Consider the following 17,090-nt stretch of genomic DNA (forward strand, 5'->3'; position numbering starts at 1 on the left):
CAAACTGTCACATCTCTTTACTTTGTAACCTAACAGTTATCATTTTTAAACACACTTTTAAAATGTTTATGAACTTTTAAATTTTAAACAGCCATTTCAGTAAGGAAAATCATTTAAGTGAGTCAGGAGGAGGAGACTCTGGGACATTTATTTTGTGAACCCTTTTCATTGCCGAATGTAGCAGGGTAGACTGGCGAGTTTACATCCTGAAGTTTTTTTTTCTAAAGGTCCTAGGTGAAAGTATACAACTGGAGAGAACCATACTGCAGAGTTTCTCTGCAAGGACATCCCCTGTGAAGGACAACACCAAACTGTGTCACAAAGTAGTGCTATCTATTTCCCTCTATTTCAGTATGATCTTCATGGGAAACGAAATATTGCTTGGGCTACTAAAGATCACCCCCACCACTAGTTCAATTTGAACATAGTATTAAATGTTCAAAAAGTGCAGAATAGGAAAGAATATGACTATTACAAAAGGCCAGGGAGGCTACATAACCCACAACCCCAACAGGCATTAGAAAAACAAAGCAGAGAGACAGCATATAGATTCGTCTCCATGTCAGGGCTTCACTAACTACCATCCCAGGCTATCCATCTACAGATGGAGTGAGCATAGAGCTGTCAGAACACATTTCACTAATGGGGGAGAGACAGTTTTTGCAGTAAATTTCCAAACCAATCATGTTGCTGCAATTCCTTAATGGCCGAGTGCCTGGTACAAAGTGCATCAGAACTGAATGTGTGAGTGGGCCCACTTGAAATGTGACTGCATTATATGAATTTAGTGAACAGTTCAATCGCAAAAAATGAATCATCCCATCTGGCGCTCAATGGAGCACAATACATCGATACAGGCATTTGCATGTGAGTAAGTGTGTGTGTGTTTCTGTGCATGATTCTCCTACAAGGGTGAAAAAGGAATTTCATTCAGAAAGCTAGCTAATTCTGTAACTTCGTTGTGCAACTGATGATGATGCAGCACTTCTGCCTTTTGTTGAGTCATCTCCTTTATTCTGAAATAATTCATACAATTTCCACAAATACATAATACTGTATATTTGCTTTCCATATCTTGTCTTGCAAAGAAAATTATTGATTTTGTATTTGTATATAGTAATGATGAATAAACTTCAATAAAAAGAACATTATTAGCTGAAAGTATGAGATTAAGATGTCAATAATCCAATGCTAATACTGCCCATCATTGTTTGATAGTGTAAATTTTGTATGTTTTTGTGTAAAAATGTATATTAATTAGTGAAGCAAATGTATTAACAGATACAATCGACTAAATAAATGCCGTATAAATTTGGGGCAAATGTTGGGATCAAAAATGAATGGTGAATTAATATAATAAAATAAATAATATAATAAATAATTAATATAATAAAATACAAAATTTGCCAAGTGATATCCCCCCCCCCCTCTACTACTTGCCCCCTGCCCCTCCCCATCTGTCCCCTGCCTAACCTGCAGCATTTCACTGTCTGCCATCCCCACCATACCATTCATCCCCCTCCCCACCCCATCCTCCTCCATAACCCACCCAGTTGCCTGGAACTGCAGTCGTGTGTGAGATGCTTTTGTGTGAGTGTGTGTCTATTGTTGACAAAGGCCATTGGCCAAAAGCTTTAAGTGTGAAACTCTTTTTGTTGTGCCTATCTGCAACTCAGCATCTCCACTAGATGATGAGTAGCAACTTTCCTTCTCATAATATTGTTACATTCCATCCTGGACTTTCCATTGTTTGAAATAATGAACAAGTGTATGTGATTTTTTTAACATCAAGATATCATTGGAATATACAAGATATTCAAAAATAAGTCTTTAAAGGTTTATAAATTAATTATCATGAAAGTTGGAAACAATGTAATGAGCTACTGTAATGGTTATTATGTTATTTATAAGCATGCAGCAGAGGCCCCAAAGGGCTGTAATTTTGAGGCTGATATTTGGAGCAGACCGTATGTGCATGTTTGACACATTTCTCTTACCTTCTGAAATAGCATCCTGTAGCAAAATTAAGTATTCAGAGTATAGTGGAATTATATAAGTTAGCATTTCCATCTCCATTACTGGCATGTGGTGAAGTGACATCAGTATCAGTCTACAACATACTCCTTGCATTAGCAAGACATGCCCTGGCCTCTAGTTGTAATACATGCGAGATTGTCATAGGAGATGAGGAAGTCCATCACATCTCCCAGTTTTTCTGAACGTCACTAACTGTGCTTCATAAGAGATGTCCCTTTGCTGCAGTGGAAGTGCTGGTTGTGTACTCATACAGAAATGCTGGATGTAGTGCATTGGTGACATTTGGAGGAAATCCGTAACTATTTGACTTACAGTAATGAGCACACAGTGCAGGTCACACAACATTAGTTGCCCATTCTGTAATTGTAAGCAGATTACACATTAAGTATGAGCAATTACTTCCAACACACTGGATGTGACTGCATGATTGATCGGCCTGCAGTTATGAACATTTTAATGATATTTTTAACAGTTGATGAGAGCCACCAGCAATACACCCATTCACTGAATCCCACATTCTCAGATTGTCGCTACCATCACAATCCTTGATCCTGCTGAGACTCACTCATTTCAGTCAATCCGTACTCTGTAAATTTTGATTTACTATATGTGTTGGGGCCTGGTTCAGCCAACTACCAGTTTCTAATCTGGGGGATGCTGTGACACCATGCCACATCACCAAAGGTGCAATGCTAGAACCTCCACTTCATTATGATACCATATTGTCGTGCCATGCAGCCAGTAGGCTTGGCATGGTATTATATAATCTTATGCATTAACAGATACCTATTATCTAACATCAGTGTTACAAGTCTACATCTATATATGTATACTACAAGCCATGATCTGGAAACCTTATTTCGATCCTACAATTTGCTCTCAGTAGTTAACTTTCCAACATGAGTGGGTAAAGACTGTAGGTCCCTAATTGATAATGTTTTCTTTGATGAGGCACAAAGCAAGAAAATAACTGTTTTCCCAATAACAAATGCTGTCTCTGATCATGATGCACACTTAGTCAGGATAAATGACATAGTGCCTTACAGTGTGGATACACCTCAGTGGAAGTCAGAATCATTAATGACTACAGGGAAAATGTTTTTAAGAGAAGTTTACAGGAAACAACCTGGGATGATATTAATAAGAACCAAATGCCAATACAAAATTTAAACTATTCCATGATAAATTCATATCAGTATTTGAAAATAGCTTTCCACGTAAGCTAATTGGAAGGGACATTAAACAGCTGTATAAAAAACATTGATCACTAAGGGGATTAAAGTATCTAGTGAAAGGAAAATGGAAATGTATCTTTTGGCATGAACTAGTAGAGACCCTGTAGTAGTTGACCACTACAAAAACTACTCAAATTACTAAGAAAGGTTATTTAAAAAATCAAGAAACATGCATGTAATGTCAGAAATCAGTATGTCTGACAACAGAGTTAAGGCAATATGGAATATAGTGAAGCAAGAGACAAGACAACCAACCACAGAAGAGGGTAACATTACTATTGAACTGAATGGAAGGGTTATAAATGACAAGTCACAGATAGCAAATGTATTTAATAATCATTTCTTAAGCATAGTAGAAAGCATAGGGACCAACAGTTTAAGAGAAAACTCATAGAAGTATGTTGAAGAAGTAACTCTCATAAAATAACATCACATCAATGTATCACAAACTTCTACTTCTGAAATTAAAAGGGTCATACATTCTGTGACCTCCCCCCATGAACCAAGGACCTTGCCATTGGTGGGGAAGCTTGCGTGCCTCAGCGATATAGATGGCCGTACCGTAGGTGCAACCACAACGGAGGGGTATCTGTTGAGAGGTCAGACAAACGGGTGGACCCTGAAGAGGGGCAGCAGCCTTTTCAGTAGTTGCAGGGGCAACAGTCTGGATGATTGACTGATCTGGTCTTGTAACACTAACCAAAACGACCTTGCTGTGCTGGTACTGTGAACGGCTGAAAGCAAGGGGAAACTACAGCCGTAATTTTTCTCGAGGGCATTGCAGCTTTACTGTATGGTTAAATGATGATGGCGTCCTCTTGGGTAAAATATTCCGGAGGTAAAATAGTCAGTCCCCCATTCAGATCCCCGCAGTAAGTTTGAAAATAGCTTTCCACGTAAGCTAATTGGAAGGGACATTAAACAGCTGTATAAAAAAACATTGATCACTAAGGGGATTAAAGTATCTAGTGAAAGGAAAGGTTAGAAAATTTGAAAAGGGAAATGGATAGGTTAAAGTTAGATATAGTGGGAATTAGTGAAGTTCGGTGGCAGGAGGAACAAGACTTTTGGTCAGGTGAATACAGCGTTATAAATACAAAATCAAATAGGGGTAATGCAGGAGTAGGTTTAATAATGAATAAAAATATAGGAGTGCGGGTAAGCTACTACAAACAGCATAGTGAACGCACTATTGTGGCCAAGATAGACATGAAGCCCTTGCCTACTACAGTAGTACAAGTTTATATGTCAACTAGCTCTGCAGATGATGAAGAAATTTATGAAATGTATGATGAGATAAAAGAAATTATTCAGGTAGTGAAGGGACACGAAAATTTAATAGTCATGGGTGACTGGAATTCGAGAGTAGGAAAAGGGAGAGAAGGAAACATAGTAGGTGAATGTGGATTGGGGCTAAGAAATGAAAGAGGAAGCTGCCTGGTAGAATTTTGCACAGAGCATAACTTAATCATAGCTAACACTTGGTTCAAGAATCATGAAAGAAGGTTGTATACATGGAAGAATCCTGGAGATACTAGACATATAATGGTAAGACAGAGATTTAGGAACTAGATTTTAAATTGTAAGACATTTACAGGGGCAGACGTGGACTCTGGCCACAATCTATTGGTTATGAACTGAAGATTAAAACTGAAGAAACTGCAAAAAGGTGGGAATTTAAGGAGATGGGACCTGGATAAACTGACTAAACCAGAGGTTGTACAGGGTTTCAGGGAGAGCATAAGGGAACAATTGACAGGAATGGGGGAAAGAAGTACAGTAGAAGAAGAATGGGTAGCTCTGAGGGATGAAGTAGTGAAGGCAGCAGAGGATCAGATAGGTAAAAAGATGAGGGCTAGTAGAAACCCTAGCGTAACAGAAGAAATATTGAATTTAATTGATGAAAGGAGAAAATATAAAAACGCAGGAAATGAAGCAGGCAAAAAGGAATACAAATGTCTCAAAAATGAGATTGACAGGAAGTGCAAAATGGCTCAGCAGGGATGGCTAGAGGACAAATGTAAGGATGTAGAGGCTTATCTCACTAGGGGTAAGATAGATACTGCCTACAGGAAAATTAAAGAGACCTTTGGAGAAAAGAGGACCACTTGTATGAACATCAAGAGCTCAGATGGAAACCCAGTTCTAAGCAAAGAAGGGAGAGCAGAAAGGTGGAAGGAGTATATATAGGGTCTATACAAGGGCGATGTACTTGAGGACAATATTATGGAAATGGAAGAGGATGTAGATGAAGATGAAATGAGAGATGTGATACTGCGTGAAGAGTTTGACAGAGCACTGAAACACCTAAACCGAAACAAGGCCCCGGGAGTAGACAACATTCCATTAGAACTACTGATAACCTTGGGAGAGCCAGCCCTGACAAATCTCTACCATCTGGTCAGCAAGATGTATGAGACAGGTGAAATACCCTCAGACTTCAAGAAGAATATAATAATTCCAATCCCAAAGAAAGCAGGTGTTGACAGATGTGAAAATTACCAAACTATCAGTTTAATAAGTCATTGTTGCAAAACACTAACACGAATTCTTTACAGACGAATGGAAAAACTGGTAGAAGCCGACCTCGGGGAAGATCAGTTTGGATTCCGTAGAAATATTGGAACACGTGAGACAATGCTGACCCTACAACTTATCTTAGAAGGAAGATTAAGGAAAGGCAACCCTACGTTTCTAGCATTTGTAGACTTAGAGAAAGCTTTTGACAATGTTGACTGGAATACTCTCTTTCAAATTCTAAAGGTGGCAGGGGTAAAATACAGGGAGCGAAAGGCTATTTACAATTTGTACAGAAACCAGATGGCAGTTATAAGGGTCGAGGGACATCAAAGGGAAGCAGTGGTTGGGAAGGGAGGGAGACAGGGTTGTAGGCTCTCCCTGATGCTATTCAACCTGTATATTGAGCAATCAGTAAAGGAAACAAAAGAAAAGTTTGGAGTAGGTATTAAAATCGATGGAGAAGAAATAAAAACTTTGAGGTTCGCCAATGACATTGTAATTCTGTCAGAGACAGCAAAGGACTTGGAAGAGCAGTTGAACAGAATGGACAGTGTCTTGAAAGGAGGATATAAGATGAACATCAACAAAAGGAAAACGAGGATAATGGAATGTAGTCAAATTAAGTCGGGTGATGCTGAGGGAATTAGATTAGGAAATGAGACACTTAAAGTAGTAAAGGAGTTTTGCTATTTGGGGAGCAAAATAACTGATGATGGTCGATGTAGAGAAGATATAAAATGTAGACTGGCAATAGCAATGAAAGCATTTCTGAAGAAGAGAGATTTGTTAACATCGAGTATAGATTTAAGTGTAAGGAAGTTGTTTCTGAAAGTGTAGCCATGTATGGAAGTGAAACATGGATGATAAATAGTTTGGACAAGAGGAGAATAGAAGCTTTCGAAATGTGGTGCTGCAGAAGAATGCTGAAGATTAGATGGGTTGATCACATAACTAATGATGAAGTATTGAATAGAATTGGGGACGAGAGGAGTTTGTGGCACAACCTGACAAAAAGAAGGGACCGGTTAGTAGGACATGTTCTGAGGCATCAAGGGATCACAAATTTAGCATTGGAGGGCAGCATGGAGGGCAAAAATCGTAGAGGGAGACCAAGAGATGAATACACTAAGCAGATTCAGAAGGATATATGTTGCAGTAAGTACTGGGAGATGAAGAAGCTTGCCCAGGATAGGGTAGCATGGAGAGCTGCATCAAACCAGTCTCAGGACTGAAGACCACAACAACAACAACAACAATATTCTCTGAAGAATAAAAGCTCTTCTGGTTTTATGGTGTTTTCAATAGAGTACTAAAGATTTATTCCCATATAATAAGTCCGGTATTGTCTGAAATATGTTATGCATCAATAACTCAAGGCATTTTTCCAGAGAGATTAAAATATGATGTTAAACCCTACAGAAAGGTGATTAAAGAGACATCATAACTACCAACCTGTTTCACTGCTGAGATCATTTTCCAAAATTTTTGAGAAGGTGATGTATTCTAGAATAGTATCTCACCTTGGCAAAAATAATATCCTCAGCAAATCAAAGTTTGGGTTTCAGAAGGGTTGCACTACTGAGAATGCCATTTACATGGTCACACACCAGATATTACAAGCAATAAATAAAAAAACACAGGTAGGTATTTTCTATGACCTATCCAAGGAAATTGACTGTGTGAATCATAGTATACTCGTAGATAAATTGAAGTTTTATGGGATTGATGGTATAGTCAATCAATGGATCATGTCATATCTAACCAAAAGAATGCAGAAAGTTGCACTTAGTAGTAATTCAACCAACAAAATCCAGGGTCATAATTCTGACTGGGGAGAAATAATGTGTGGGGTTCCCAAAGGTTCAGTCTTAGGTCCACTATGGTTTCTCTTATATGTAAATGATCTACAGTCTAATGTACAACAAGCAGAATTAGTTCTTTTTGCACATGACACCAAGATTGTAATCACTCCCAGTATACATACAGAAATGGAACAAATGGTGAACAAAATTCTCAAAAGTTTCACTGACTGATTTTCTGCGAATGGTCTTACCCTTAATTTCACAAAGACACATCATATTCAGTCCTGGATCTCTAGGGTTACTGCACCAGTGATAATACACGTGTAACGCATGGTGATGAAATAATACATAGGGAGGAAACTTCAAAATTCTCAGGTGTCCATATTGGTGAGAATTTAAATTGGAAAAACCACATTTTGGAACTCCTAAAACAACTTGCTTTAGCCACATTTGAACTTAGAATCGTAGCAAATCTTGGGGAGAGAGAAATCAGTAAGTTGACATATTTTGCTTTCTTTTTTCATTCAGTAATGTCATATGGAATAATGTTTTGTGGTAACTCATATTTAAGAAAGAAGGTCTTCATTGTCCAAAAACGTGCTGTAAGAACAATATGTGGTGCTCACCCGCAATCATCTGTTTAAGGAGTTGGGCATTCTGACTACTGCTTCACAGTAAATTTATCCCCTCATGAAGTTTGTTGTAAATAATCCACTACAGTTCAAAGGAAACAATGAGGTACATAATTACAATACTAGAAGAAAAAATGACATTCATTACTCAACATAAAGGTTGTCTTTAGCACAGAAAGGAGTGCACAATGCTGCAGCAAAAATTTTTGACCACTTACCCAGTGATAAAAAGTCTAACAGACAGCAAGGTAAAATATGAAAATAAACTGAAAAAGATTTTCCTTGACAATCCCTTCTATACCGTAGAAGAATTTCTATGTTTGCAATGTGTAAAAGGTGGTGGGTAGGAATTGCTAACTCAATCTGTGTATCTTGTTTGCATTTTTGGGGGAGGGGGGGGGGAATAATAATAATAATATGGTGATGTTTAGAGTACAAATTAATTTTCAGTATCAATGTAAATGACTCGTTCCACATCATGGCGATTTATCGAGTAAAATTATCCATGGAACATGAAAGTAACTTATGGTGCATGTTATACGGTACCTTGTACCACTGTTGAGTCATTCCCTTTGCTGTTCCACTCACGAATGTAGTGATACAAAAAACAACTGTCTGTGTTCATCCATATGAGCCCTTGTATCTTTTATCTTCATGTGGCACTCCTCATGCAACATGCAGGTACTTTCAGTGCAATCATTCTTCAGTCTGTTGCAAATGCCAGTTGTCTAAACTTTGTCAAGAGCATTTCGTAAAAAGAATGTCTTCTTCTCACAAGGGATTCCCACGTTAGTTCATAGAGCATTTCTGTAATAGTTGCATGTTGAATCAAATCTACCAGTAAAAAACCTTGCAGTACAACTCTGAATTTTTTCATTGTCTTCCTTTCATCAATCCTGGTGAGGTAATCAAGCTGTACTCAAAACTGAGTCACACAAGTGTTTTGTACACAGTCTCCTTTACAAATAAACAACACTGTCCTAGAATTCTCCCATTAAATAGAATTTGACCATTCCCCTTCCATACAGTTGATTTTACATGCTTGTTCATGTTGTATTCAACATAAAACATAAATATTTAATCATTGTGACTGCTGCAGCACACCACTAACACTGTATTCAAACATTACACAATTATTTTTCATACTCATTTGCATTAACTTACTTTTTCCACATTCACAGCATGCCCCTATTCATCACCGCAAACAGATACTCTATGCAAGTCATCCTGTATTCTCCTACAGTTCCTCAATGATGACACTTTCCTGCACATTACAGTATCATCAGGAAGCAATTGCACATTGCTGCTCACTCGATATGCCAGATGATTTATGGCTATAAAGAACAATAGCAGTCCTATCACACTTGCGTGGAGATCTCCTGCTGAATCATATTTTCGTGGAGCTCTCCTGCTGATATCTTTACCTATGATGAACATTTGCCATCCAGGACAACGTACTATGTTCTACAACTTAAAAAGTTTGTGTGCCATTCACATATTGGGGAACCTGTTCTGTCCACTCTGATCTTCTTCAACAGTCAGCAGTGTAGACATGTCAAAACTTTCTTGTCAAAACTCTCTGGAAATTTCGTAGGAACATGGAATCACCTTTTGGCCTTCATCCCTGGTTCACTGGATATTGCATGAGAAAAGGGCAAGCTGAGGTTTGCACAAGTGGTGCTTTCTATATCTGTGCTGATTTGTGGATTGATGCTTTACATGCTCAGGGAAATTTATTGTATTCAAACTTAAAATATGCTTAGGAATTCTGTACCAAACTTTCATTAGGAATATTGGTCTGTAATTTTGTGGATTTGTTCTTTAACTGGTGTTATATAAAGGAATCACCTGCACTTTTTTCTGGACACTTAGGACCTTGCATTCAACAAGAAATCTGCAGTAAATGAACCCTAGCTAAATCAGGGGCAAGTGCCAGAGAGTGCCCTCTGTAAAATGAATTGGGATTCCATCTGGAGCAAGTGATTTATTTGTTTTGAACTCTTACAGTTGAATTTCAGTGCCAGCGATGCCTACTTCTGTGTCTACAGTGTTTGTGAAGCAGTCAAATAAATGAATGTCTGTACTATCACTTGTGTGAATGACTTTTTTAAACATGAAATTTAAAACTTCAGCTTTCCTTTTGTTGTCTTCTATTGCATTGCCAGGCTGGTCACCAGGTGACTAGATGTCTTTGACACATGTATCACTTTTATATAGTACCAGAATTTTCTAGTTTTCTTGGCAAGACCTTTTCCTAATGTATGACAATGGAAATTGTTGTTGTATGTTTCACATATTGATCTTTTTATAGATCAATGAGTTCCTAACAACTTTTGCCTTTCTGGTATTTTTTTTATTTTTATTTTTTATTATTGAGAGTGTGACCATCTCTGTTTTCTCAGCATTTTCAGAATTTTGTCATTAAACCACCTCCTTGTCATTACTTTTACAGAGTGCAATCTTCAGTCAGTTCAAACCTTGCCCATAATTCCTCTAAATCCTTCATATTGGAACTGAATGAATAAATGATGCTTTTCATCATTTTATATAGTATGCTAACAACTGATTATCTTCGCTGGCCAGCATAAAAAATCTCTACCTAGTCTTCTTGATAGCTTTATTATTTTCAGTAACCATTGCAGCTGTGAAGAAATTCCATGTAGCTACATTCCATCTGAATAGGCCTTGGAAGACCCAACAGTACCGACTGTCTGCTGTTTCATCCTCAGGCGACAGGCATCACTGGATGCATATATGAAAGGACACATTGTCAGCACACCTCTCTCCTAGCCATTGTCAGGTTTTGTAAACATAGCCGCCACGTCAATCAAGTAGCTCACAAGGGCTGAGTGCACCCTACTTGCCAGCGGCACTTGGCAGATCCACACAGTCACCCATGAAAGTAGTAGTCAAGCATGATAGTGCTTAATTCAGGTGATCTGACAGGAACTGTGGCAAGGCCATTAGCCTTTGAAGCAACGAAGTATAAAATATTTGCACTGTGCGTGGGTTTTCAAATAAGTTGCTCAAGAGAGTTTCTGGACAAAGTGATCAGAAATTTTGCAAGACTGTGTCCATACTGTAATAAAACTGGTAATGGTGAGATAAATGTATTAACCAATCTTGTATTATACGAAATTACCGATTCCCAAGTTGAAGACACTAAACCCAGAAATCCACTACCACATAGCTATACGAAAATGTGTAAATGTCAACATACATAAGCACTTAATGTAATTACTTTCATTATTTGGACTTCTTCAAAAGATATACAGTGATAAGCAATTATTTGTACCTTATTCTTATAATGTATGTTCCAAAGGTGGTTTTGCTTGAACAGATCGCTGTACGATGATATTTTCTTGGCTGTATGTTGTGAGAGGCAAATCTTTGTTACACTGGACTCGCATTCGGGAGGACAACGGTTCAATCTCGCATCCGGCCATCCTGATTTAGGTTTTCCTGATTTCCCTAAATTGATCCAGGTAAATGCCGGGATGGTTCCTTTCAAAGGGCATGGCTGACTTCCTTCCCCATCCTTCCCTAATCCGATGCAACTGATGACGTCGCTGACGGGTCTCATCCCCCAAAACAGTCCAACCCATCCCAAATCTTTGATGTTCTGTTCAAGTTGGGTGTATGAGTTATGTATGTGTTGAGTTAGTTTGGAGGTTGGTGTTCATTATACTGTGAAGTGTTATGGCTAAAAATGTATCTATTTAACAACAGAAACTCCATCTGTGTTCATATTATTTAAAAAAGTGGAGCTGAGCATCCTCTAGACCAGTATATAAAGTTGCTTTTCAGAATCTAGGTTGGACATAGACAATGACTGAGTTACAAGACGTCGATGATGATTAGAATATAATGGCATCGTGCAAGATCTTCTGAAAGTAAAATGTGAATACTGTGCTGGATTTGTGGAATTTTTGTATGAACAATAAGCCAAGTATAAACCAAGCTACAAAACCGAAACAATAACAGCAAAAGGAGTTCACAATCAAGAAGAGGAAAAGGATGAAAAATAAAAAAAGTGAGATGAACAGTTAACAGCATTGACCTCCAACAACAAAGTAAGTACTGAAAATATTTTCTTTATTTTCTTTCCTTTTAGTGTAAGTGTCTCATTACATAATCATTAATAATGACAGTCATTGAACAGAAATCTGAAATAATGGAGGGTAATACAAACATGGGAGAGTTAAGTAACGTTGTCAAACAAGATCAGGAAAGTTTTGTTGATGAGGCCGTAGAACAGGAAAAAGACTCTGATGAATCAAGTAAACTGTTAAAACAGTAAGATAATAATGTAATAATGACACAAGTACATTGTTGGCATTGTTAATAAAAATCAATAATGATGATAAAGATCACATAATAAAAATAAATAATGACTAGCGTGCAAAAATCAATGAGCAACTTGAAAATCATAAGGACCATTTCACAGAATTTGGTCATTTAAAGGAGCATTATTTACTGTATCTGTAAAAGTACAACACAACTAAATGATATCAATCAAAAAATTGATAGATTAGATGTTCAAGTATAGTCTGTTGAGTTCAAGATGAAAGAAATTGAACTTAAATTTAACACTGAAAAACAAAATTACTTTTGAAAAAGTGCATGCGGATATAAGAACTATTGACAAAAGTGTATATAATCAAAATTTGACTTTGGAGACTAATGTTGATACTAAACTGGCACTTACTGAAACAGTTTTGTCGAACAAGTGAAGACAAAAGATAAATAAATTCATGGAAAATCTAAAATTAAGTAACAACAAAACCAGCATCCTAGAAAGTGGTTTTTCTGTTCTGCGCTAAAAAGTTGAAGTATTGTCCAATGATGTATTCAGATTCAGATTCTTTATTTGCCGTTGACCGCATGCAGTGAAATAGGCATTACAATTATGTCAAGATACATAAGAAGTTACTACATTAGTGAGTGTTTACATTACAAGTACAAATTATTTATGCTACATTAATCAAGTTACAGTATTGGAATCATTGACTTAACTCTTTGAAGGGCAGGCAAAACTGTAACTAACCACATACATGGACGGTTTCAATGGGCGGTGGTCACTGTGGCTAACCACATAATATTTTCTCCCTTTACTGCTCAGGGGCCAGTAGTCTCTCTGCCAACCAACTAATTGTTGCCTAAATGCCGCTAGATGGTAGGGCAGGTCTACTGAGCGAATTTTTGCCGCATATTCAGAACAATGTTGATACTTCTTCGTTATTAGCACTGTTCTTGGAAGTGGTGTGCAGTGTTCTCTATAACTCTTCTTTATACAACTATTTTTGGTAAGTAATTGCTTATATTTATGTGTTGAACATATATAAGTCTACATGTAACGTAATGTTAAATTGAAATAGAATTTTCCATGTTTTACATACAAATTTCTGCTAACCACCGCCCTTCTGCTCCACCCAGTATATTTTCTTGTCTCCATCGATTATGTCTAGTCGAAAAGGAATAGCTGAGGATGAATGTTACCGAATTTTATTTGAAGAAATACCTTCTGGTGACAGCAGTGTTGACAGTGATGGCAGTGATGGAAATGACCCCAACTTCACGACAAGCTGTGCAAGTTCTAGTCTTGTGTGCAGTCGTGTGTTGAGCAGTAGTGATTCTCGGGATGACAGTGAATTTGATGACATCAGTGAAAATAATAATTTACCATCTACTGTTCCATCAACAGTCACGCTAAACTGGAGCCAAGAAACAAGTGTTGACCAAGTGCCATTATTTATTGGAGAAGGTGATGTGATCACAAAAATAAAGAACAAAGTGAACCTAAAGCCAATTGACTTGTTATGTGAATTTTTCGATGAAACACTAATAAAACACATAGTGTTCCAAAATAATTTGTATGCTACACAGAAAGGCAAAACTTTCATGCCCACCAAGGAAGTTGAAATTAAGACTTTTATTGGAATAAATATGGGTATCACTAAAAAGCCTAGCTACAGAGATTACTGGAGCACTGATCCAGATCTTGGTGAAAGTTACATATCAAAGCTGTTCCCAGTAAAACGGTTTAGTTGGCTACTGAGTAACTGGCACCTCAATGATAATTCGGTTGCTCCTGACAGAAACAATCAGAATTATGATAAACTGTACAAACTACGTCCATTTCTAGACCATGTGAACAGGAAATTCCAGGATTGCTATAAACCACATCAAAAACTTGCTATTGATGAAGCATTGGTTAAATTCAAACAATATGTGAGGCACAAACCTATAAAAAGAGGGTACAAAGCATGGATATTACATGATCAGTCATCATAGAACCTCAAATTTGATGTTTATACAGGAAACGCTTCACGTTCTCCAGTAATGGGGCTAGGATCGAAAGTGGTTCTAAATTTACCCAGTGGTCTTCATGGAAAGAATCGAATTACTTTCATGGACAATTATTTTACATCATATGATCTGTTCATGGACCAAAAATCCAATGGTGTGTATGCTTGTGGAACAATAAATCCCAGAAGGAAAAACATGCCATAACTCAAGGAGAAAAAGGAACTGGAAAGAGGGGAATTCGATTACAAAATAAGCAATGATGGTACAGTAATCTATAGATGGAAAGATAACAGGGCAGTCAACTTGATTTCAACATGTCATTCGCCATCAGATGTGTCCACAGTAACTCGAAAAATGAAAGATGGAACAATAACCAGTATCACTTGTCCAATTGTGTTGGAAGACTACAATTCCAAATATGAACAATGTGGATAATTTTGATCGCCTGAAGTCAGACTATGCTGTTGACAGAAAAAGCAAGAAATGGTGGATGAGATTGTTTTTTCACGTTTACACTGCAGTATGACAAACACGCTCATTATGCACAAAGAAATCGAAATGGATTAGTTCTCCAATAAAGATTCCCATCGAGAGGTTTACAAAATCTTGTTGGCTCCAAAATTAGTTTCAGTGGCAGCTAATTTTGCTTCTGTATCCCAAAGTAGTATAGCAACCTCGATCAAGTCACACAAACCATATGTAGACAAAAGTATTCGCCACAAAGGCAGTAAACATCAACCAATTCACTCATCATCTAGAAGATGCGCAGTTTGCAGTTCAAAGAAAAATCCAGCGTGAACAGTGTGGATGTGTTCAGTGTGCAAAGTACCTTTGTGTCTGATAGCAGGCAAGAACTGTTTCAAGAGATACCACGGAAATTAAAAACTAGTTGTTTCAAAGTTCAACCACCAAATATAGAATTTGTATACTGTAATGGGGTGGTGGTTACCTGTAGTGACCACATTTAATGTTAATATTTTGTTGTTGTTTAAGTGAATTTTTACAAACTCAATGTATAAAACATGTCAAAACAATAAAACAAATGTGTTACAAGTAAAAGAAATTTGAGATTTGCAAATAATTTTTCTTGCCCCACTAGGGTAAATTTTAGTGGTGTTTACCTGCCCCTCAAAGAGTTAAAACTCAATTTCTATGTTACAAGTATCCATGAATTCAGTGAGACTGTAGTATGGATTGTCTATTAACCATTTGTGCATTTTACTTTTAAAATTATTGAAAGGTGTACTGAGTGCAGTATGTGGTAATTTGTTAAATAATTTCATACAGTTCACTTTGTGAGAGTTGCCTGTTTTTGTCAGCCTATGTCTAGGAATGTCAATACTCTCTTTGTTTCTGGTGTCATGTAAGTGTATGTTCTTTCTGGTGTTAAATTTTGTTCTGTTCTTTTTAACATATACCTGTGATGCATAAATATAATGATTTATCACTGTCATTATTTCCATTTTGATGAATAAGGGACGGCAATGTTCCCTTGGACCAACCTTGCACGTTATTCGTAGCACCTTTTTCTGCATCAGTAGTACATCACTGACGTGACATGAGTGGCCCCATAGTAACAGCCCATAAGATATATGAGACTGAAAAAGTCCAAAGTAAACTGTTCTGAGATATTTGTTACTCACTAGATCAGACAGTTTCCAGATGAGATAGGACACCCTCAATAATTTATTGCAGACCTGGTTGATATGGAGTTGCCAGTTAGTAGAAACCTTGTCAACGATGTTGGTACCATGTTTTGTACCATTCCAGTGAAAAACTTTTCAGGTGAAGGTAGTTTACATCCTATTGACTTTCTGCAACATTACAGAGATAATTTTGTGTCTAATATGACTGACATTATGAGAATTAATTTAATTGAATGGATAAAAAGTCTACTCACCAAGCAGTGGCAGAATACACACATAAAAGAAATTTGTAATTTCTTCAGGCAGAAGGGTTGAAGGGGAATTCCTTCTCATCTCTTGCAGTAAGTCTCCCCTGACCCACAGTTCTGGATGACTTTCCCGAAATCTACCACTTTTCCTAGATCTCTCCAGTCCTTTTCCTTCAACCCACTTCCTTCCCCTTCAACCCTTCTGCCTGAAGGACGAGCCACTGGCTACGAAAGCTTGCAACGTTTTTTTGCATGTGATCTTCCGCCGATTGGTGAGTTGACTTTTTATGTATCCAATTAAATTATTTTGTCAAAAATTGATTGTTTTCATTGTTGTTATGAAAATAAAGTTTGTTAAAAAATTTCTAGAAAGTGAAGCATTACACTGGGCTAATCAGTATACTATTGATGACACCACCTACACAGATTTTGAGAAAGGATTTTTAGACAGGTTTTGGTTGGAGACTGAACAAGCTAGAATAAAAAGTGAATTCCTCAGTAGACCAAATTGCAGGGAATGGCATATTACCATGAAACAGTTTTGCAAACATCAACTAAAAAAAGTAGCTCATTTAACCAAACCTTTCGATGAATCCACCCAAATCAATGTATTAAAAAGGAAGGTAGCAGCTGAGGTACAGTGGGATTTAGTTTATGAGTC

General features: G+C 37.3%; 1 protein-coding gene across 1 annotated transcript; it reads left to right on the forward strand.

Moving 5' to 3' along the window:
* Positions 1 to 13,686: 13,686 nt before the first annotated feature.
* On the forward strand, positions 13,687 to 14,520 carry LOC126263403 (piggyBac transposable element-derived protein 3-like). Its single transcript, XM_049960497.1, has one exon. It carries the CDS (start codon positions 13,687 to 13,689, stop codon positions 14,518 to 14,520), a length of 834 nt encoding a protein of 277 aa, XP_049816454.1.
* The last annotated feature ends 2,570 nt before the right edge of the window (positions 14,521 to 17,090 follow it).

Source organism: Schistocerca nitens, chromosome 6 (assembly GCF_023898315.1).
Source record: "Schistocerca nitens isolate TAMUIC-IGC-003100 chromosome 6, iqSchNite1.1, whole genome shotgun sequence".
Taxonomy (NCBI): Eukaryota; Metazoa; Arthropoda; class Insecta; order Orthoptera; family Acrididae; genus Schistocerca; species Schistocerca nitens.

Coding starts and splice junctions, on each gene's coding strand:
- LOC126263403 (XM_049960497.1), top strand. CDS start 13,687: ATGTCTAGTCGAAAAGGAATAGCTGAGGATGAATGTTACCGAATTTTA.